The sequence below is a fragment of the Meleagris gallopavo genome, chromosome 16 (assembly GCF_905368555.1).
Source record: "Meleagris gallopavo chromosome 16, MGAL_WU_HG_1.1, whole genome shotgun sequence".
Classification (NCBI taxonomy): domain Eukaryota; kingdom Metazoa; phylum Chordata; class Aves; order Galliformes; family Phasianidae; genus Meleagris; species Meleagris gallopavo.
Genome location: NC_139419.1, coordinates 12,861,826 through 12,884,201, shown reverse-complemented (window position 1 = coordinate 12,884,201; position 22,376 = coordinate 12,861,826). Strand labels below are relative to the sequence as shown.

At 43.2% G+C, this 22,376-nt stretch overlaps 1 protein-coding gene across 12 annotated transcripts in view; it reads right to left on the bottom strand.

Annotated features, from left to right (window-relative positions):
* The window catches only part of DNAAF8 (dynein axonemal assembly factor 8), an 83,774-nt gene that overhangs the window by 17,687 nt on the left and 43,711 nt on the right, over positions 1 to 22,376 (bottom strand). For 8 of the 12 annotated variants that reach the window (XM_085237246.1, XM_085237254.1, XM_085237249.1 and 5 more), the window contains 12 exons: positions 21,997 to 22,141; positions 19,553 to 19,856; positions 16,740 to 16,846; positions 15,275 to 15,373; positions 14,099 to 14,253; positions 12,604 to 12,751; positions 9,179 to 9,310; positions 7,543 to 7,737; positions 6,004 to 6,330; positions 4,333 to 4,395; positions 2,681 to 2,734; positions 407 to 576 (listed from right to left, as the gene is read on the bottom strand). In XM_085237246.1, the coding sequence (XP_085093372.1) occupies positions 407 to 576; positions 2,681 to 2,734; positions 4,333 to 4,395; positions 6,004 to 6,330; positions 7,543 to 7,737; positions 9,179 to 9,310; positions 12,604 to 12,751; positions 14,099 to 14,253; positions 15,275 to 15,373; positions 16,740 to 16,846; positions 19,553 to 19,856; positions 21,997 to 22,141 (1,899 nt within the window). The remainder of the gene's footprint in view (positions 1 to 406; positions 577 to 2,680; positions 2,735 to 4,332; positions 4,396 to 6,003; positions 6,331 to 7,542; positions 7,738 to 9,178; positions 9,311 to 12,603; positions 12,752 to 14,098; positions 14,254 to 15,274; positions 15,374 to 16,739; positions 16,847 to 19,552; positions 19,857 to 21,996; positions 22,142 to 22,376) is intronic. The other 4 variants (XM_085237251.1, XM_085237255.1, XM_085237256.1 and 1 more) reach the window with 2 other exon arrangements.

The following is a 22,376-nucleotide window of genomic DNA, read 5'->3' as shown; positions in this document are numbered from 1 at the left end:
AACGAGGCACATGGGCAGAGCACAGCACACTCAGAGTGATGCTCTACCTGGATTGACTGCAGGGAAGAAACAGGGGGCTCCTGTTCTGCAGTTAAGAGTGAGCACTACAAATGAGCAATTTAATGTTCCTGGGAGGTCTGCAGCACCCAGATCCTCTGAACTTTTGTTTTAGAGAAACCAGGTCTGTTTCTTTATGGCAAACGATAAAAGAAAGTGTCAGCACGTCAGCTTGCTTTGTGCCTGGTATTGTACAGATCTGATCGTTCTATATAGCTCACTTCTAACAATAACCACTAAATCCCGGATGGGAGTTTTTGCTCTTTCAGGAATGGGTTACTCAGTAACAAACACATTTTCCCATTCTAACCCTAAACATAGCCACAGAACGGCCAGGTTCTTAACAAACCCGCTTTGCTTCAGAAGAAAGGAGTCCTAAGGCGATGCCTGGCTCCAGGTGTACGTGTTTCATCCCAACCACAGTGAATTTTTCTAGGTCGAGCTTTCGGAGGATCCTTGCAAGTTGATGGCTCCAGGCACCAGGTTTGATCAGCAGCACCGTGCAGAGGATCTGGGCTCCTGTAACAAAGCGCACTGGTGAAACCCAAAGCTGCTCTTAAAAGCACAGACAAAACATATAACTCTGTGTATGAGCCAGGGCAGGCGCCTATAGAAGAAAACTGGCATGAAGTTCATAGGAATTTGAACTCAATAAGATTGTAAAAAAGCTGTGCATGTATATATAGATATATATATATAAACGATCTACAGCAGTCTGGGCTTGTACATCTTTTTCCAGGAAGCCTGCTCCACGAATCCAAAAGTTTTAGCTGGCAGGTCTGCAGCACGAGACTCCTTCCTTCATTCTGTGTGAGCGCTTTAAGCGGGAAAAAACGTTCTTCACATGAGAGTCACCATCCTGGAGTGTGTTTAAAGTCCGTTTGGATGTGGTGCTCGGGGCCATGAGTCAGTGGAGGGCTGTTAGTTAGGGCAGTATGGTTGGACTTTATGATCTTGAAGGTCTTTTCCAACCTGAGCAAATCTGTGATTCCACGATGAAATCCTTCAGGCAGATATTTCATTCTTATTCCTCGGGGTTTTATCTCTCAGAGTTCTGCACCTCTCTGTTAGAGCTACGTTTCAGTGAGGCATTAACAAGTGTGACAGATCCCAGCCGATGTTGTGACCCTTATTATAAGTGGGATCACGTTATCTAAAATTGAAATTTCAGCAGAAAGTTTTGGCTTTTGATAAAATGTCCCCAGCAGACCTGCCAGCCATGCTCTGGAGAAGCAAAACAAAATGAACCACGGGAGTTTCACTGTCTAGTGGTGCCAAGCCTCTCCAGAGGCAGAAAACACCTAATCTCACCTTTAAATGATAGCATTTTCAAACTATTAGCTTCACCAATCTGAAGTGCTGTATTAAATCTAAGCCCCTACGTTACTGGGACTGTAGTTAAGGTTTTGTCTTGATGACACCCTCGAAGATTTACGGTCCACCACAATGCTGGGAGCAGTCAGCCAGGACCCACTAACTGCCAGTTCCTACCCACATCAATTAGATGAAGCATGAGGTAGCAGTACTGCAAGCTGTTAAAACTGATGCATGATGATCTGTTTGTGTACATAAAGCACCATTTTATGTTTCCTGTACACCCCATTACTAATTATACAGATGTTGATGCAATGAAGCATCACCAGTGCTGCGTGAAATTTGGTGCATACGGATATTTTCAATTAGCAAGAAGCATGTTGGCGATCCAGTGACAGAGAAACACGGGATCAAAAATAAAAAGCCAGGATACTGACCCCATTTGGCATGAAAACTCAACCCTTATCCTACACAAAGCCCTCCTATTGAAGAACTGATGGTTTCATTTCCATGTATTTCTTGAAAGGAAAGATGTAAATGCCATAGCAACGGCCTGCAAGTGCAGAAGTGAGGCACTCAGATCCACTCAGCTGCTCGCATACAGGATCAACTATAGGAGCTCACATCAACGTGCATCGCCCTCGTGCTGCTTTCCCCACCATCTGCTGTGTTTCTGGGCAAGCTTCCTCATTCTTGTGGCGTGTGAATCACTGCATGCTGCATATTTATGCTACTTGAGACACCTCAGGAGGGGATCTCCTTACCCCCTGTGCCACCTTGGGCTGCTCAAAGACAAGCAGCTAAACCGAGCTGGGACACCTGGCTGGTTTTCTCTCCCCAGTGACTGTAAGTGCCAGCATTCACCAACACACCACTGCCCACCAAGGAACAGCCCCTGCTCACCGTGTGCTACCAGGGCACATCAGACACATCCATCCCTGCTTCCGGCTGTTCTGACATACGTACAGTATTTTTAGATCCTTTCCTATGGCCAATGACTCCACAGCTCTCCCCACAGTTATTTACGTGAGTTTTGATTCGATGATGTAACTGAGTCACAGTATGTATTTATTTTATATACCATTCATATAAAACACTTGATATATGAGCATGGCTTAAAATAGTGTCAACTGAAGAGAAGCAAATACCAGATCTCCTGTCATGCTTAGAAAAGAGAATGAGAATCACTGCCAGTATTCAAGCCCAAGGAAAACGTTGGTATAATCCTTCCACTTATTTTTGGCTGGTACGACTACATGAGTTAGGTTCACAAAATCCAACCACATTTCTCAATTTGCTCTTCTCTCACCTGCATGCAAGTAGGCAAACAGTGATTCTGCGTGGCATCTCTGGGTCTCTTCCACTGAACAAGAAAAGCAGATAGATGTGTGTGTAAGTATATCTATGTACACGCTGGGATAGTAAATTGAGAACAGTGCCACTATCTCTACGTAGTGCAGCTAACACTGCTATCACACACTCATTTTAAAATGTGATACCAAGAAATGCACAGCTTGATTTCAGACGTGGTGGGAACCCATTTGTATTGGAACATCCTGGGAGATGTAGTGCTTACCCCCTCTCCAGAGACCCCGATTGCACGTACTGAAAAGAACTGCAAGTACTGAATGACAGTGACTCTCAGTCACACTTTGTGTTCTTCCTCAGTCACCATTTCAGAGTGGCTAAAATGGTTATAAGCCACCTTCATGCTCCCAGTATTTCACAGGTAAGTTGGAAGTTGCCATGAAACCCAGGACTGCTTTTTTTTTTTTTTCTTCCCCTCCCCATCTGTGCCCTTGGAAGCAAAGAAGGGCTGGGTGTTCTGGTACACATTTAAGTAGCAGAGATCTGTAATTCAGTTCTCTCCCCAGCAGTGCTGATGAAACCTCAGTGATGTTCCCTCGACAGGAATGGTCGACTTCAGAGGTTCCTCATGAGAGCAAAGCAGCATAAAAGGAGTCAGGTATAAGTGAGCCATAACTAAAGCCCATATAAAAATGTTTCCTTCAGTCTAATGATAAACCTGCAAGTGATCCGAAGAGGTGAGGGAAACTTAAGGCACATGTGAATTGAGAATTGTGAATCCTGGACTTCTCTCCCCATTGATCCTTACTGGCAGATTTAACCAGTGAAATGTGCAAGGTAGATAGTAAAAAAAACAAAATTTGTTTGCCAAAACAAGGCAATCACCATTCCTTCGTATTTATTACTGTCTGGAATCCATGTATTTCTGTTTCCCAGAGCAACTTATCTGGAAGGTATCTAGCCAGTGTTCTTTTCTTTTAATGAGAACGCCCATTTTGAAAGAAAAAAAGTCTATTTTGCTGGAAATATTAAGAGTGAATATATAAGGTGAAAGCAGCTCTGAGGTCCTTGCCTTGTAACTTTTAGCTCACGTCTTCACAGTATCACTCATCCTCTTCAGCAGTGGAGTGATCTGGAAGAACCAGCATCTGTGAAGTGCCTGGTGGTTTGGTGGCACTGTAATGCAGAGAGCAGAGCTCCTGACTGAGGCTTAGGAAATGCGTGCTCTGCTCTGATCTCTGTCACTCAGTCACTGGGGAATGAAGACCAGCACCCCTCTGGGCTCCCACTATCCTTCCTGTAAAGCAGCAAAATGCCTGTTGAGACCGACAACTGAAAAGAGCTACTAAAGAGCTGAGATTTTCTCTTCTACGTTCCACACCAGCCACAGGTAAGTGGTTGAGGCACGCAAAGAACTGCAGAATAAAGGTGATTCTGGCAACAGTGCTACCACCCCCCAGCACAAGCAGGGTTATCTAACTTTTACTTCCTAATTGCCCAGGATAACGATGTCTAACCAAAGGTTTACCACTCCATTTTGATGACTCTGACAGAGGGCTTGGAGTTACATTGTTTTTTCCATCTATTTTAAGAGTATAAAATAGCATTTTTTTTATTATTCAAGAGGCAACTGGTGCACACTTCGGACCTTACCTCCAGCCCTGGATGTCTTGCCAGGTGGTGGCAGGTATTTGGCAGTAGGGCGGTGTTCTGGATCTGTAAAAGGAAGATGTGATTTTGTGGATTCACAGATGAAGAACCTTTACTGTTTGGGAGGTGGGGACTAAGGGACTAGTCTTGTTTAGCACGGGAAACGGCAGACCTTTCAGTCGCTACAAAATGCTGAAGAGCTGTTCTCTAGCACAAAGACCCTTCCATTCCTCCCACAACAACATAAACAGGAGGAAAAATGCAGTGACCTTATAGAAGTGCTAGTGCAGAGTGCTAAAGTCATAGTTAGAAGACACGGCTGTGTCGTGGTGGAAAGGTGATACTGTGATTGTTACTGCCCCTCAATAAACTGATCTCACAGTTCTGAATTTCTTATCCTGCCTTCTGGAGTCAAGATGACCTCAGTGAAGGACTGCAACACATGCAGTCCTACAGTTTCATGCAGTAATTTGGGATCTCTGTTGCATCCTGTTTTGAAGGCTTCCTCTTTCTGCTCTCAAAACACCCACATAGTTCACTGTCAGATCTGACTTTTGTGATACCAGAATGAGTGGTTTTTTCCTGACACCACCACATTTTCTTCTTTCTATTCAGCAAAGCCAGCTTGTTATTCTGCACTACACAAGCACAATGTGTTTGACACAAGCATCTAACTTTGTCTTGACAACAAAGGACCTTTCTTCCTCAGAAAAAGATAGGAGAAGAACTATAAATTACAAAGCATGAACGCATTTATGGAACTCCGCCATTCCTTCTCAGTTGATATGTGGTGTTATCACAATCTTCATTTATTTATGTGTCTGAACAATCAGAAATCATCAGCTTCAGAACTATTTATCTTCAGGGGTAAGGAGTGAAGCATCCCCAAGAGCTTAGGTGAGAGTCCAATGTATTCCACTTTAGAAGAAAACAGTGGGAGCTCATACACTGCTGGTCAAAAGTATCCACTATGAATAACATCTCAGTCTGCACAATGATTTAAAGAGGTGTGGGCTATACATTTCTTGGAACAGGAGGAAACTAGCAGGCTTTCAGTGCTGAAAGATCAATGCTAGCATATATCATTGAAGTCTGAGAAGTTCTGACAACAGAGATCTCCACTCCTCATGAACTGCTCGCTCTGTTCCAGCATAAAAAGAAATTCAAGAATATCTGCTTGCTTCAGCTCTTGTAGATTGGAAGTACCTTCATCTCCCTGAGTACAGGGCAAGCTCAGGGCATCTAGACTGAAGAAGTCAAGCATCACAATGACATGCCCACATATAGATGGGATAGATCACGGCCTCTGTTTCCCAGTTTCTCTCTTATACACAGAGAGAAAGTATACAGAATATTATTTACTGGTCCTGGTAACTCTTGTGATGTCTGTTAAGCATTTGAGTACCTTGAAATCTTCAGAAAGGGAACCAGGCCATGTGTTATATTAATAGGCCAACCTGCAGATGACCTCACCTCGTTCCTGCAGATTTAATATCCCTGATCATATAGCCAAGTGAATAATTTAAACCCAAATAATTAAGTTTTTCTGTGCCTTAGGAGAAAAAAAAAAAAAAACCAAAAAAAACCATAGAAAAGGATTTATTCATCCAAGTTCAATAAATTCCCATACACCCTGTATCTAAGATCACTGTAAACAATAAAAGCATGGCTTACCAGCTACAAGATCCTTCTCTGTGAAGAAAAGGATGGCTTGTCTGAAGGTTACCTCTGGGGTCAAGGCCATTACTCTCTGCAGAGCACTGTCACTTTCGCTTAGCTCCTCCCTGCACTGTGTTAATCTCTTTAATGCATCTTCAAGGACTTGGAAGGCATTGATCCGCCGTAAGGCACACACAAGGACTGGATTAGACATCAGTGTATCAAGGCTTCTCCGCCAAGAAGCATCTCCAACCTCAAAAGGGGTTATTTCTTTTGCCTGATGTCGAGTGAGACGGGGCAACCACTTGAGACCCAGAAGCTCAAACCCTGAATCAGGTTCTTCTGCAAGTCAAGGAAAATGTTTTTAGTATCAGTTGACAGCATACGTTTCATAAAAGTCATAGTACTTTTGGAGACAAGTGTTCTAATTTATTAGACTACAAGTCTCAAAGTTGCTTTGACTTCACTCCCTGCTGGACCCAAAATAGACTGTAATGCAGATACAGAAAAACTGGAAAAATAATAATAAACCACAATTTAACGTTGATTTGTCTCTAGAGCAACTTAAAATTGTGTGTAAAGTGGTCTTATTTCCAACGTAACGAGACATTTAAAACAAGGGAGGTTTAGATTGGATGTAAGAAAACAAGTTTTTTTGTGTGATAATGGTAGTAGAACAGTGGAACGGTCTGTTCAGAGAGGTGGTGAGTGCCCGTCCTTGAAGACATTAAAGGTCAGGCTGGACTGGGCTCTGAGCACCTGACAGAGCTGTAGGTGACCCTGTTCACTGCAGGGGACTCAGACCAGACAGCCTTTAATGATCCCTTCCAACTCAAACAATTCTATGATATTTAGAGGGTCAAATGAGTTCAGGATGCTGGAAGTTTCAGGCAGCTGGAATCTCCTCTTTGTGCTACAGATCTCACTAAACAGTCCCACTTCAAGAGAACAGGACATAGAATAAGAGAGCAGACAGTATGTCAGACTTCTGCCCCTTATTAGGATAGTGACTGCATTATTGCACAGTAATACAATCTGCATCATGAAATTACATACAATCTTCATCTTGTTAGCACCTGACAGCACTCATCATTTGTGATCATTTAATGCATGGGACGGTGTCATTATTCCTCCTTTGCATGAGGAAATGAAGCATTAAGAAGTGTGCTGTCTTGCTTCTGGTCACAAAGGATGTCAGTGGACCAGCAATAATAGAATTTGTGACTTCCAAATTCCTGTTGCTGTGCCTTCCCTGCACAGTTGCATTCTCTCTCACTGCTTAGAAGACAGGGAAAACATAAAAGGCTTAGCACATATTGGAACTATTCTGACCCTCTCTGAAGAAAATGCCCACCTGTGTGAAATGGAAAGTAGCCTTGCCCACTATCTAGCCACGACAAATTCTTCAGCACTTCTGGCAGGTAAATGAAGAAATCGTTTGTTCAAGTATGGATCTCTTTCTTCAAAGCTTTCTGGCTATGACAAAAGCAGCCAGACAGGCTCAACTTTCCTGACTAACTTCCACAGCCCTCCCCAGGAGCTGCCAGCAATCACCTGCATTCTGATACTGATTATTGCTCCCAGGAAGAAGGATCTGGCAAAGGAGTTCTCCAGCACTGTTGATAGCATCCATCCCAACCAGTGTCAGCAGGACTACTTGCTCCATTTCGGGATCGGAAGCAAATATTCGGTTGCAGAAGAAATCCAGAGGAATGTTACACGGGTCTGGAACTGCACTGAAGTTTCCTCCTGTCCAGAGACATCATCCAAATAAACGTAGTTACTGCCCACAAACAAACATCCATTCCTGTTTAGCAAAAAGGAACTGGCTAATTCTCTCTTAGGCAGTGCATCACTGCGATGCTGCAGCTCGGCACAGCTGAAAAAAGAAACACACGTGAGGAGCAGAATCACAGCAAATCCTCACTAATTAGTCACACTCCTGAACTGGAATTGCTTTTGGCATGTAAAGCAAATATACTCAAACCCTAATGTTGCTGTCCTTATTCACACTGTTAAACAGTGTTGATAGATCTGTAGCAAAATGATTTAAGGCATGAATTTCAGATTGATAACTAAGGCTTGGCTTTACATTAAATTGATACTTGGTTACTTCTAGGAGATTACACAGCATGAAACTGAGGACAGAAGCAGGAGACACTGTATTATGCACATATCCGTTGTCCTAACAGGAACAGCACAGAATTCCCAGTCCCATCAGAAAGCTGTGCTTGATTCTATACTGTTTCAAGTGCACGAATATTTAAGCAACTGTACAGATTAACACCCATGTACTTAATTATTCCCACATCTAAGCATTTTGTAATGAAAGAAAATAGTGAATGACATGCACTGGATGTTTTTTCCCCCCCTCACAATTTATGTTAGTTTGGTTTTAGGGAGAGGTAAGACTAGAGGAAATGGCTCCAAGTTATGCCATGGGAGGTTCAGGTTGGATGTAAGGAAAAAATTCTTCTCCAGAACAGTGGTATATAAGCAGCATTACCCATAGTTAGTAAAATAAACTTCTGATTACTGTAACATCCAAGCATATAGAACAAGTAGTTCTAGGACTCTCCAACCCATTTGAGTCATAAGTTTGTAACAAGTTTACTTGCTTTTCCAAACCTTACCAATTTTCCAGCTTTGAATGAATGAGTTACTGACGTGAATTCAAGTGTATACATTGAAATTAAGGACTTCAGAGTAAAGAGGAATGAAAAAGTGCCTTGTCTGCAACTGCAGAAGGAATTACAGCTGCCTACGTGCATCACTTCAGCAAATCCTAGTTCTACATATTGAATGAGTGATTTATCTCATTTGAATATTTTGACTTGCCTTTGAAACTATGTCAGTAAATACACATTGGTAGGATTCTTTTAATTCTGGCAATTTTAAGGCTTCACTGCTTGTTGTCAGGTCATATTTAATACAAATGTAAGTAAAAATAAATTATTTAATCTACTTGAAAGTTATTTACATATTGCTTTTCCATGGATTCTTCCATTCACTTTGCAGAAGTAGAAGACATTCAATGAGAGTTTTTATAACTGAAGGACATTGGAACACTAAATGGAGTTACTGTAGAGAACGAGCATACACCTAATGTTCTTAAGCAGGGAAATCCTCTGATAAAAGTTGTCAGAGCTTACAAGAGATAGAATACTGCATTCCCATAGCCTTTACCTACCCAGCATCTGCAGCAAGTTCTCACTGTAAGGAGCCACATGGAAGCACATGGAGGAGTCCAGCCTGGCTGTGGCAGGCAAGCTGCTCTGCCTGTTGCCAAGGAGGCCTTGCTTTGCCAGTTCATTCATCAGTCCTGTGCACAAAACAAGAGTGTGTGAGGAGCACAAAGCCCTGTGATGCAGTCTGACATGAAAACCACACTTCTTACCAAGTATTTTGATTCGTCTGACCACAGATGCATTACAGAGACATCTATATGGGGTCACACTGAGCTTGCCTCATGAAATGCAGTTCTATCATTCCCTCTTCCCCAGCCCATATTCACATACAGTCAGGAAGGGGGCTGTTGAACTGAGGGCTGGTCACAGCTTTCTCTGGAGGCACCTCTGCCTTCTGACCAGGACTCCATTTGTTTCAGCTACAGACAGCGGACTGAGATATGGAATGCACACACACAATATCCTACACAGCTCCTGACCTGTAGTAGGTGTCCTAAGCAAGCTGTTGCCCACAAGAAAAGATAGCTCTAATTTTGAACCCACTGTTTGAGTCCAGACCCTCAGTATCAGGGCAAGGCCAATATTCTGCATCCTACACAGCACCACGAGGCCAGAGAGCCATTGTAAGGTTAATAGATGTAAATCCCAGTCTGGAAAAATATCTTAACTCCACTTTTACAAGTACTAAGTGCTGGAAACTAACAGCCATCGCTCCCATTCTTTCCCAGAGGGCCAGGCTATGCACAGGCTGTGCACTAACATACTGGCATAGAGTGCAGTTTCACAACAATTGGTTGTGTTTCACAACAATATTTCAGACATTTTTTAAGGTTTGTTATTTTTAAAGTTATTTTGCACATATCTTTGCTTTCCACTCTACAAGCCTGTCAACATTTTACTGCAGCGTGGCATGGAAAATGGATTATTAGCAGTAGACATTGATGACAAACCTCAGATGCCAAATGTGGCAGTGACAGAGATTTGAGCTTGTCCCACTGACAACTAACTACCTGCTTTTTAAAATTCAGATGGCAAAAATAAATGAAACTTCCTTTCAGTACCTGAAGGATGCTACCCTCCAGTACTTAAATGGGTCCTATTAGAAAGCTGGAGAGGGACTATCAGGAACTGTAGAGCTATGACAAGGGGTGGTAGCTTTAAACTACAAGAAGGGAGATTTAGGTTAGATATTAGGATGAAATTCTTTACCCCAGAGGGTAGTGAGGCCCTGGCTCTGCTTGCCAGAGAGCTGGGGATGCTGCATCCCTGGAGGACCCAAGGCCATGGATGAGGCCCTGGGCAGCTTGAGCTGGGGAGAGGTGTCCCTGTGCATGGCAGGGGTTGGAATTAAATGGTCTTTAAGGTCCCTTCCAGCCAAAACCATGCTGTGATTCTGTAACTTGCCATAACTTATCCTAGAGTATTATCTGCTGCCTGTTCAAACACAGCAAAGGAAAGCTTGGTCAAAAATTGATGGTGTTGACTCTCAATACAGAAATGTTTCTTATAGGCACCTATCTCTCTGCTCCATTTCAAGAATGACTGTTGAAGTTTGCTTTGCTTTGAAGATTGAGCAGCGGTGAACATCAAAGAAGTGACTGCTTATCAGGGGTTTATTGATTAAAAGTACAAAACTGCTTAGTATGGTTTTGACTCTACTCAATTCCTAGTGCTGTTCTACACTTCCCAGAAGCTAAGCCAAAGCTTATGTAGCAACAACAACTTTCCTCTCCAAGGCTCTTGAATATAGAATAAGCTAGTTCTCTGGATCACTTCTGAAGCAAAGAGGGTACAAAAGAGGCATTTGCAAAATCCCTCTACAAAGGAAAAAAAAAAAAAAAAAGACAGCTCTACAATGAGAGCAAACATTTTACCCTTCCTGAATATTTTTTTGTCCCAGTGTCCACACAGATATTTCTAGTGCAAATTTTGCTGTGCAAAACAAACACTTTGAATGCCATCTGCAGCACTTTTTGAGGGAAAAAAGCAGAAGCTATATTTCTTTAGTGAGCAACTTTCCTTAGGTCTGCAGGCAGTAGGGGACATGGTGCTGTAATTAGTCTGCCATGATTAATCCATGGTGTCTAAATATGTTTTCAGAACATATTGTGATGGTCTTTAGAAGAAAAAGAAGAGGACTTCTTGAAGCTTTTTTTTTTTTCCTCCAAAAACTTTAAATGTTCCTTTCTATTGTGGATGGATTATAAGAGGTAAAAGGCAATGGATGAATGCCTCCTTCAGGAGCAAGCTGCTGTGGTGGAATGGAGGGGTCAGCAGCTGTTCTGGAACTGTTCAGGCTACAGTGACCCACTTATCACAGCAGTCTAAAAGGCAGGTTGTGAAAAAACAGACGCTGGAATGGACTGTCCTGCTGCAGGCAATTTGCCCACTGCCAGGGCAGGAAGAAGCAAGCAGGTCAGGGTTCTCTGTTCTGTGCTGATCGCTGCTGCTGTCTGTGATTTTCCCTACTTAAGGCCAATGTCAGTTTACCCTTAAGAAAACGAAATAACTCTCATCCCGAATCAGAGAATCAGAACAGAGTTTGAATCAACTAAGAGGATTTGAGGCAGCTACTTGTCTGTTCTTTCGGCAGTCTCTACATATAAAATAAGTTGCAGTTCAGATGCTTGGAAGTCACAAGCACACAGGATTCCGGGCTGAGGTTGATAGGATTGTGTGATACTTTTGGTAGCCTACTTCTCTGGGAAGTAATAATACCTAAGAGAAAACATGAAGCCAAGCCCATTACAAAGGTGCAGAGTGGGAAGCCAAGAGACAAGGGTCATGAATTCAAACAGAGGAGGTTCCACTTTGACATAAGGGGAGAAAAACAGTTCTGTATGTGGAGAGTAAAGCATTGGAAGAGAGGTGGTGGAATTCCTGCCCTTGTAGATCCTCAAACCTTGACTTCACAAAGCCCTGAGCATCCTGGTCTGAATTCATTGCTGAGGCTGTGTTGAACAGGACATCGGGTGACTGACCTTCTGTCACCCCCTCCAACAGAATCACAGAATTGTAGGGGTTGGAAGGACCTCTAGACCATCGAGACCAACCCCCCTCCAAAGCAGGCTCCCCACACCAGGTCGCACAGGTAGGCGTCCAGGCGAGACTTGAATATCTCCAGAGAAGGAGACTCCACAACCTCCCTGGGCAGCCTGCAACATAAATTATTCTATGATTCTAAACTCAAAAGGAATTCAGGGCTAAAGATCAAGTAATTGACAAAGATCAATCTGCTGTGTAGGATATGTAGAAGTGGCTGATCTAGAAAAATGGGCCTGGAGATTCAGACAGCAAAACTATCAGGCCCCAGTATCCTCAAATCTTCCCACAGTGTAGCATATTTGGCAAGGCTTTTAACCTTAAGTTCAAATGCTCTAAAATGCAAACCTTCTTTGCTGAGGTTTTTGAGAAGTGAAAGCATTACCTTTTACCAATGCAAGAATATGATGACTAGCATCCTCCTTTCTCAGCAACAAAACAAGACAGTGCACGTGTGGTTCAGCAGAAAGCTCTCCTCTTGCAGAACTGTTCTCAGGAAAACTAGAAATCTTGCTAGGGCAAAATACAGCGATCTGAAATAACGAGGACCAGATTAGATTACTAAATCCAGATTTAATCTCTACGGGGCTCAAGCAAATGGTTATGATGGCATATGAAGATACAGCACACCAGTCGAACCACATTAACTTCCATTAACTAGGTGTTCATTTGTCATCTCTTCACGAGACAGAGGAATTCAACTTAAATCTCATGAAAAGACTTAATATAAAATGTTTTGCTCTACAACTGGGCTGAACAAAAACCACAATGGTTATAAATGCAGAGAATAATTGGTAGCATTCTAAATTACTCATTCAAAAATGATCTTGAACCCCAAGTCCTGAAACGCTTAGCACCAGAGAACACACTAAAACAATAATTTCTGCTGCTGCTATCTTCTGAAGTAGCCATTTAGGAGCACGCCCCAGATATCTGCCCATTTTTGCTGTAGTATTCCATAAATAGGCATTGCTTTTATTCTACAAGATATTATGGGCAGGGAAAGTGTTCTTCCTCATGCTTGATTAGAGAACAAGCTGAAAAGAAGGCTTTTGTGCAGTTTAGTTTGCAGAATGATACATTTCCTTATTAACGTAGGAAACAACTCTAAGCATGAACATTTGAAGTAAAGGAACACAGCCCTTTGTAAGACAAAGCGTCATAGGATTCCTGGGTGATTTACTGCGTAAGAAGTACAGAAATGGACTTCTTGTACAAGTTCAAGTGTATTTTTGCATTTACGATCATTTATTTCCTTAGGTTGACATGTCAAAATGCCAACTTCACTCTAACTCAACTCAAATAAATCTATCGTGTTACACAGAGCTTGAGAGAAAGAAAAAGGTTATTTTTGATTATAGGAAAGCTTTTCTTGCAAGCCATCTGAATGCATTAAATGAGGGGACTACTTCATGCTGAAAGGCCAGAAGCAGACCCAGAGGGACTGTGAAGCACATAATCATACATCAGTCTGTGAGACAAAGACTGTTCTCCTGAATACAGGTTTGTAGATCAGAAATTGTTATTTTCATTTATGAGGTTACTGTCTGTTCTTTCTTATTTTGAGATCAATGGCAAAATTAACGTTTGCTTTAGTAGAAGCAAGCCTGTTTATGCTTAGGTTCAATGAGAGGCTTAGGCCTAGTGGGATTTTCTTACTAATGAAAAAAACCCAAACCGTCAGCACTGAAAGTAACCAGAACGCCACTCACAGGAATACAGAGAACACCAGTGCTGGCTAGCTAGCAAGCAGAGAGATGATGAGTGTCCTTGAGAACACTAAAGGATTGTCAGCTCACACATCCATAAACTTACAACATAGCAAGTTTCAAAAATGTGAAGCCAAGTTATACAACCAAGCAGTGCATTCTGTCTGGTACCTGACTTGTTGTCATGCTCAGCGCAGTGGCTTGCTTGTGTGAAAGCTGCAGCTGTCTGATTCCTTGCAGAGCAAACCCTCGATGAGTGCAGATTGAAATCACGTTACCATACGCATGAGGAGGTACCAGAGGTGACACTGTCAAAATGATGTCCCCTAGATCAAAGAGAAGGTAAGAAAAGCTGTGGTATTACTGCAAAGAAACTCTCAGCAGCCAGATCCTATTTGAACCACATCCCAAATAGAGACACTGTATTTCACGGTTTATTTCTTCTATCCATCTTACAATGGCTGCTATCAGAAGCCAACATACAACAGTAAAGCTTATGGCATTATCAGTAATCTCTTTGTGAATCATCTACTCCAGACATTCTATCTCATAAAGTCTATCTAGCCATCTACGAGCTACTCATCTATCTTTGAGATATCTGTGCTCTCAGTCCCTATGATGGCTGTGTGTCCACCCCCAACAGGCTGCGTTTGAGCAAGCTGACAACACTTAGAGCCCCAGAAGACTAAGAATAAATCTGGCCAAAGCGATGAGTAACTAAATGAGGTCAAGACTGGCTGTTGACTTGTCTACTACAAGGCGTGTGAGGCAATCTCAGCTATTCCTCTCTGCAGGACCACAATTTACACCACCCTGACCAGCATGAACCTCTTTAGTCTTCACTCTTCATCCCAGAGGCTGGCACATGGCATAGGCTACAGAATCTTTGGACCAGCCTCTGATCATGATGTTACTCTACTCTGGCTTAGTACCACCTGTGGCTTTACAGACTCCTGTCTTTGGTGATCCTAATGGCACCAGCCTGCTCTCTTCTACCTGAGTTTCCCTCCTACCTAAGCTTCAGCCACTAGGTCTGGTTACTTGTGCTCTGCTTGTATTCCTCACCCCAGACAACTCCATAGAAGCAACTAGAGTTTATATTGGGTAGGAATCTCAGATTATTTAACTTCTGTTTTTTTATGTTTAACTCCAAGCTCACCGCCAACAGGGTGGCAGATCTGTGTAACTAGCCAAGAAAGCTCTGAATAAACAAAATTCAGGGTTGCAGGTGGTAAGATTTTGGTTCATCTCTAGTAAATAACACTCAAAGAAAACAAACATTTCTTCTCACATGCACACATCCCAAACTAATGGGAAATCTGCTAGGGTCAGTAAAACTTTTCTTACTGGGATGAAGTGTATACATCTTGTGGGTGGAGCAGCATATTTGTTCTGCATGCTCTGCACGGGTGCATCTTTCCATCTCAAGGAGAAGCTGCTGGAGACCTGGTGGAAGGAATAAGTATATGTTTCCTCTCCTTAACACACCATAGGGTGTCTGCTCCCAGATCAGTTTTTTGGCTTCTCTTTGAGAGTCATGATAGTTATCTGAGGAGAAAAGCCTGAAAATGATTTCCTGAGCCCAAATACAGATGGAACGTGGTGTAGTATAACTGAGCAGCCCACATCAAATGTGACTCATTAATAGCCATAAAAGGAAGGGGAGGCAGAAAATGTGAGTCATTCCATCAGCAGCAACCAGCTGCCATCAATACCAATCCCAAATAACATGGAGCCAATGGCTGTATGCCAAGCTACTTGAATTAACATGCCCAGTTAAACAAAAGACTGCATCGCAAAGGTAAGACTTTTCTTTCTTTCTTTCCTTTTTCCATTTTTTAATGTCACTTTCCCCTCTTTTCATCTTACGTTTTCATTCCTTTCTCATAACTTCTTTCCTTTAGGAATGTAACTTTCTTTACCTTCTCTCTACGTCAGTATGATCCTATTTTCCTCCAGTCATCTTTTCCCTGACAGCTGAGATTCCACACCCCTCTGTGCTTTTTGATATTGCTCCTCCCCACCCCCCCTTCTTCCTGTGGAAATCTTTTCAACTGTGGAAGTAGAAACGTGATAGCAATGTTCTAATAGCACTGTCTCATAATCACCTGCACCTGAGATCTGCTATGCCAGGCCCAACTACAGAAGATGATGAGCACAGTGCCCATCTGCAGCAGACACCTCTCACATCCTTCATAGCCAGTCCTAACACCAAGTGCCTTGGTAGGCTCCCTTGAACACAGTCAAGCTGCTGCTAGCTACATAGAAATGTAGAAGCTAGAAGACTGCTCCTACAACGGGCACTTGGATAGAGGAGTCAGGTGATAGCTAACGTTAGTCCCATTAAATGCTTGCTTTTCTGATTACATAGCCAGTCCTGGCTTGAATGAATTCTTAACTATTTCATACCCTATTACATTCAGCTACCTGGACTGGTCTAGAGTTGGTTTCTGATCAGTTAAGCAAGCAGTTTAAGGACACTGTTAGGTAATCACAGTAGTTCCTTGATAAACAGCCCCCTTACAAGCACAAATTTGTTGTGGGAGTTTTTGTGTGTGTGTTTTTTAAGTGAAACCTAAGCAGCCTACAGGACTCAAGCAGCTGCTCCCATGAGGAGGATGATGTGATAACACTTCTCTGTCACTTCATTTTAGGCAACTGTGTTTCACTAGAAATTCGTTTCTGGCTCTGGACCTGGCCAGATCACAACACTGAGTAAGGCAGAATTTCCTGAAACAGGTGCACTGGAGTGAGGTAACTCTGTCAGTGAAGGAGAACCGTAAAACCTCAAGATTAGGTCCCTATGACAAACCGCTGGTAGGTGAGACAAGCACTGCTGGAGGTCGAGACTGCACCATGCCCTGGAGACAATCCTTTTCCTCATCTGCTTCTGCTTTAGTTGGCGAAGGACTCTGAGATCTAAAGAAAAACAGTAGATATTAAAAGGTGTCGTGCCAGGTTCTGAGTCCAACCCCCTTTCTGCAACAGACCCAGGGTCAAGAAAGCTGTAATGGAAAAGCCATTTCAACCCCCTGCTAATGACATAAGCTACACCAGGTTCTCTCCGATTGACTGTCTCTTCTATTACTCCCTCCAAGGGTCTCTTTGTTCAAAAGAACAACCTAATACAAAGTGGCCAGTTTGGAAATAAAAAAATATGTCAGCCTACATTATCAGTGTTTTTCCTACCCCACAGATACATCACAGCTGCTATTTACTTTTGGTTCTTTAGCCAGAACTTAAGTAGTTTTAAATCAGTCACGGTACTCCTCTGCTGCTTCGTGTTGGGTAACAAGCACCATCAAGACTGTCACAGATGTTCATCACAGTGAAACCTCTCCACATTCCTGCATATCCAAAAAGACCAAATTATGGCACAGTGAACATAAGGTGTGGTTCTGAAAGCCAGGGACTGAGAAGGCAAACTGCAGTCTGCACAACAGTTTGGTTAGGTCTGTGAAATGCAGGCTGTTCAGGCAAACCTGTCTGCCTCATTCCCCTGCTACTGAGTTGGCTGGAATACATCCTGCTTGTTCACTCCCAGGAGACTGACAGAAGCCACTAGTATTTGCAAGTAAAATCTGACAAACTGAATTCTGAGGTGCAGCTTGTATTCTGATCTCCCAGCGGGTCACATTACCAGCATTAGGAGATGGGCACACTTCTAGAACGTAGCACCACTCTGGACTGGCTGAGTTATACCAGAGATGCAGAATTCATCATCTCTGTAGGAGAAAAAGCATCCTTGAGGAAAATAAATAAAAAGAATGAAAGTTGGCCAAATTGAGTTTTACATATCATAAAACTAAAAATGATGAATTGCTGTTCATGAGGAAACGAAGCCGAACTCTGACACATAACCCCCTCTGTGGGCATCAGATTAACTCTACGTGGGTGCACTCTGCCCCACGGCAGAAAGCACCAGGAGGGCTGTAGAGCACCTCACCCCTCCTTCTCTGCCACCAACAGTGTGCCGCACAGCACTGAGCAGCTAGGAACTTCATAACCTGCCCAGAACTTGCAGGTTCAGGGCACTGCCTGAGCTTTCTGCAGGGGAATTCCATCACACCAACACATCTTTAATTCAGTAATATTGAAAGGAGATGCCTAAGGCCTAAAAAAACCCAGTGCAGAGGCTGGCACTCCGCATGATTACTACGCAGCCCTGTAGAGCAGCCAGGAAAGGGCGTCTCAGTTTCATATTACCCCAGTTGTTGGAAATTCCTTGAAGCCCTAGGCCAAATCTTTTGATAAAGCACTGTAGGCCAAATGCTTTGAGGCCCAGATCCACTTCTGCCTGGAAAAACCCAAGGGGTGTCTTTCAGAAGCCCAAAAAATTGCAAGTGCCTCTTTTCTCTGATTTCTGCAGGCCAGATGTGTCTTTGCAGCAGCAGTTTCAGGACAGGGACCTCTGAGCACAGCAGGGCTCTTCATTTAGGAAGAGGATTCATAGGACTGAGTGAGATTCCTGGGTTTCAGGTTTGAGTCTCCATCTGGGAAGTAGCAGGGCTGTCAGGAGGTAAATGATTGCACACTGTAGGAAGGCTACTGAGGGAAAAAAGTGCTGGGAAGGAGTACTGCCAAAAGTATCCCCAGACTACTGACCCAGCTTCCCTCTGCTTTCCTGCAGCTGTGGACAATGCGAAAGGGCTGCTGAGTGCTGGCTTCAGAGCTGAACAGAAGCTTTTCTCCTTTCCTCCCTACTCCTTTTCCCTGATGCATGCACATCTGTTCTGCTGAGGAAGGCCAAGAGCAAACTTTATGGCAGACCACCACCAATGTCACAAACCAAGCAACTTTAAGAATAAAAAACATTAGAGAGGTTTGGCTATCTTGAACAGAAATGTGAGCCTTTGGGAGCTACAGCCTGCGTCCTTCTAGTTATGCACAGTAGAATACAAATTGCTGAAGGGTGCATGATGGATTAATAGCTACTTAATAACCCAGTTCCTTCTGCAGCTAGACTCAGCTGCATCCAAGAGCAAGATTCCAGACTCCTGAATCTTTCCAATTCCTTAAATTTTTTGGCACCCCACTGCTATGCCACCAGTTCCTGAGTTGTTTTTATTCATGCTAATTTGCTTAAGAGTTTATAAGCCATCCTTCATTCTCACACATACTTCTGTTATAATCCTCCAAAGAACCTTTTCCATCTGAAGCTCCTTATCTCCAATCTCTTAATACGAAAGGGACACAGGGCAAAGCTGCACCTGGAGAACAGGCTGATGGCACGCAATCTTGCAGCCTTCTTCCAACACGAGGCAGAGCTAGAAAAGTTTTCAAACCAGGCTGATCAGCCATTCCTAACACAGAAGGTGCCCAGGTGTTGCAAGTGTAGGAATTGAAGGTCTTCCAGGGAAGAATTGATGGGAGGCAACTGTAGGAATCCCACACCTGACATATCGAGGGGAGACAGCGTTGTGAGAGAGGTGCTTTTATAGACTGTAGTAACCCATGTGAAAATTGAAAAAGTGTACAGATTCCATCCTTCACTCTTGTTCTTTGAGACCTTTAGCAGAAAACCAACAAAGACAAAGCATGCCAACTGTGTGCTTGTCTGTCCTCCGCACTGCTTTGCCTGGGAGAAGTACCATCACCCAAAAACACGCAGGCCAGCTCCCTCACCTTGTTCTGTTGCATCTGGAAGTCGGATCCAGGATGCCACCATGCAGTGCTGCATCAGCAGCCCTCCCTCCAAACCAGAGGCACAGCTCCCTGCGCACACAGCTGTCCTGCTGGGGCAGGTAGACAAGAGGCTCTGCGTGGCTCGTGCAGTAGATGGCACTGATGGAGCTGCAGTCTGTCATGCCAGCCAGCTGCGGGTCTGATGGCCCAGTGATATTCTGCATGGTGCTAACTCCTTTAGGCCCTCTCACACCTAATGGCAGCACCTCGTCGGTCTCTGAAGCATAGGGAGGCAGCAGTTTTCCTGTGAAAGACAAATGCATTCAAATAAAACATGGAACAGCCCACCCCAAGGTCATTCATTCCACTCCAGTGCTTTTTTCAGATCTGTCATAGTTGGGCATAGACAAAGTAACCTACAGGTTACCTGTCCTGTGGGTGCTACACTGGCAACCAGCTGCACATTTTTACCCAACTGTAAATCTGAGACTGCTCAAGGTAGCTTACCTGTTAGAGAAAAAAAGAGTGGGATGCTGCACATTTGCTGTGGATAAGGCTGTGCATAGGGTTAGTTACTAAGCAGCAGTCGATATGTTAGAAGCCAGCACTTTAACTTCTGGTGCTGTGTATTGTCTCATACAAGGAAGGCTGGTGGGTCTGAAGGGGAGACAGGGCAAGAATATGGCCCTGAGAAGACGAATACTTTCTGTAATCTTCATCAGATATGGGAAAACTAGGGAGAGGATCACAGGCTGGAAATCCATATACATCTCTTCTAGTTTATTTCCCTCTGTATATAATAAGGATTTTGTCCTACGTTGTATAAAGATGTATCCCAATATTTGCTAAGCCAGCTTTATTTCCCCTCCAGGACTTGTGGCTTTCCTTATTTCCTGCAATAATTCTTCCTTACACCTCTGACAAACCCTTCTCCATGTTCACTGTCAGTACTGTTGGGGTTCAATAAGTAACCCCAGAAAAGAGCAAGTTTGGCTCCTCTCCAGTTCTTACTGTACAAAAGCAGAAAGACTTGTCATTCTCTTCCCTGACATTTAAATGTATTCATTTACATCACTAGCTGCATGAGAATCAGAAGGCAGAACATAAATCTCCAGAACAGGTAGAGAACGGAGAAATGGTCTGAAAATATTTAAAATAATCATTTTAAAGTTTTCAAGCTAAGAGTAAAAATCCAATCTTCAAACTCACAGAGCAGTTCTCAGCTGAAATTAATTGTTCTTCATACAAAATGTTAATAACGGTAAGAGTTGGGAGCACTGAAGCAGATCTGCTGCCTGTCAGCTCTTAATGACTGGTGATTTTATGGTTTTCTTACTCATTTCTGTAGTTCTCCTTCATTTTTTCCAGTTATCAGCATGAATGTATTACGTGCACAGTGCTGAGACAACTGCAATCCCATTTTTAAGGCAGTCTGCTTCTGTGGTTTTCAGATGTAAAAAAGGGTAGGAAGACTGCAGAATTTCTCTCTAATTAAGCAGGTCTGCATTCATCTTCTGTCTAAGCAGAAGGAAGCCTGTTTCTCTCTCAGTCTGCCTAGAACTTTCCCCAGTAGAGACTGATTGCCTGTATTCACTATGGTGTCAAACACAAACCTTTCAGGAGAACTTTTTGGCTTAAAAGAAAGCACTAGCCACAGTACATCAGAAGCCATCTCTGCATTTTGCTGCTAGTATAATTGCTTGTTGTTCTAGGGTTATATTCCATTAGCAACTAATAATCTGCTGTACACGCTTTGAGACAGGTTTCATTATCTCTACTTCACAAATGGAAAAATATGAAGACTTGGCACAGGCAAATATTTGAAAACACTGGTGTCTGATGTTAAAGGCTTCGGGGTTTGACATCAGGGACCCAATATAGTTTTTGTTTGCCTCATCTTTTTGCTGTCATATCTCAGGCTGTCTTCTATTCACAAATTCTGACGTGCATTGTCTGATAAGCCATCACTGAAATGTCAGTTACAGAATGGCCAGTAGTTTCCTTTTGCGTGTGCTCCTGAAGAAGTTAAGACTGAAGTCCCAGAAGGGTTGGAAGGGGGGCAAATGAGGAAGAGAGGTTGGTGTATCTACAGCTAAAACCTCCAGAAAAATCCATGGAAACTTAGTGCATCTAATTTGCTCAAGCCTAAACCTGGAGCTTAGAGCACTGGAATCTGGGAAAGCCTCTGCAAAGGAAAAAAGAAAGTGGTTCGAGACACAAAAATATATTGAGAGCTAAAAATTCAACTGGGGAATATTCAGCACTGGGAATAGATAAGAGACCTTGTGCTGCTCCTTTCTATCACTTCTTTGAGCAAAGATACAAGCACTGATGTGATGCTCTTGGAAACCTGTTACCTTCTTCCCTACGGTCCGCAGCACCAGCTGATTCTTCCCCTCTGCACCATCACAGGATGGAATCTCTGAAGGAAAACTAGACCTCACCTGAGCTAGAGAGCAGCACATCACGCTGAGAGCAGAGCAGGTGGAGTCCACAGGTATCCAGCCCAGAGCTGAGCGCCAGCTGCAACATGTGATGGGTAGCTAGGGATCTTCGGGAGAGAGCTTCCAACGGCAATACCATGGCAACCTGAGCAGCAAGAGCACAGTGGAGGGATAAGCCAAAATGTTTCCAATCCACAATGACCACACAGCTGCATTCCTTCTGCTCACCTTTAATTCTCATGCCTTGCCTGCACTATCAGAGCTATGAAGAGGCTTTTCTTCTGTGCTTACATGCAGTTCAGCACAGTAGGCTTTTACCTTCAGATTGAATAAGTATGGTAGCTGTGATTGAATAATGATTATGTATTACTGCTGATACA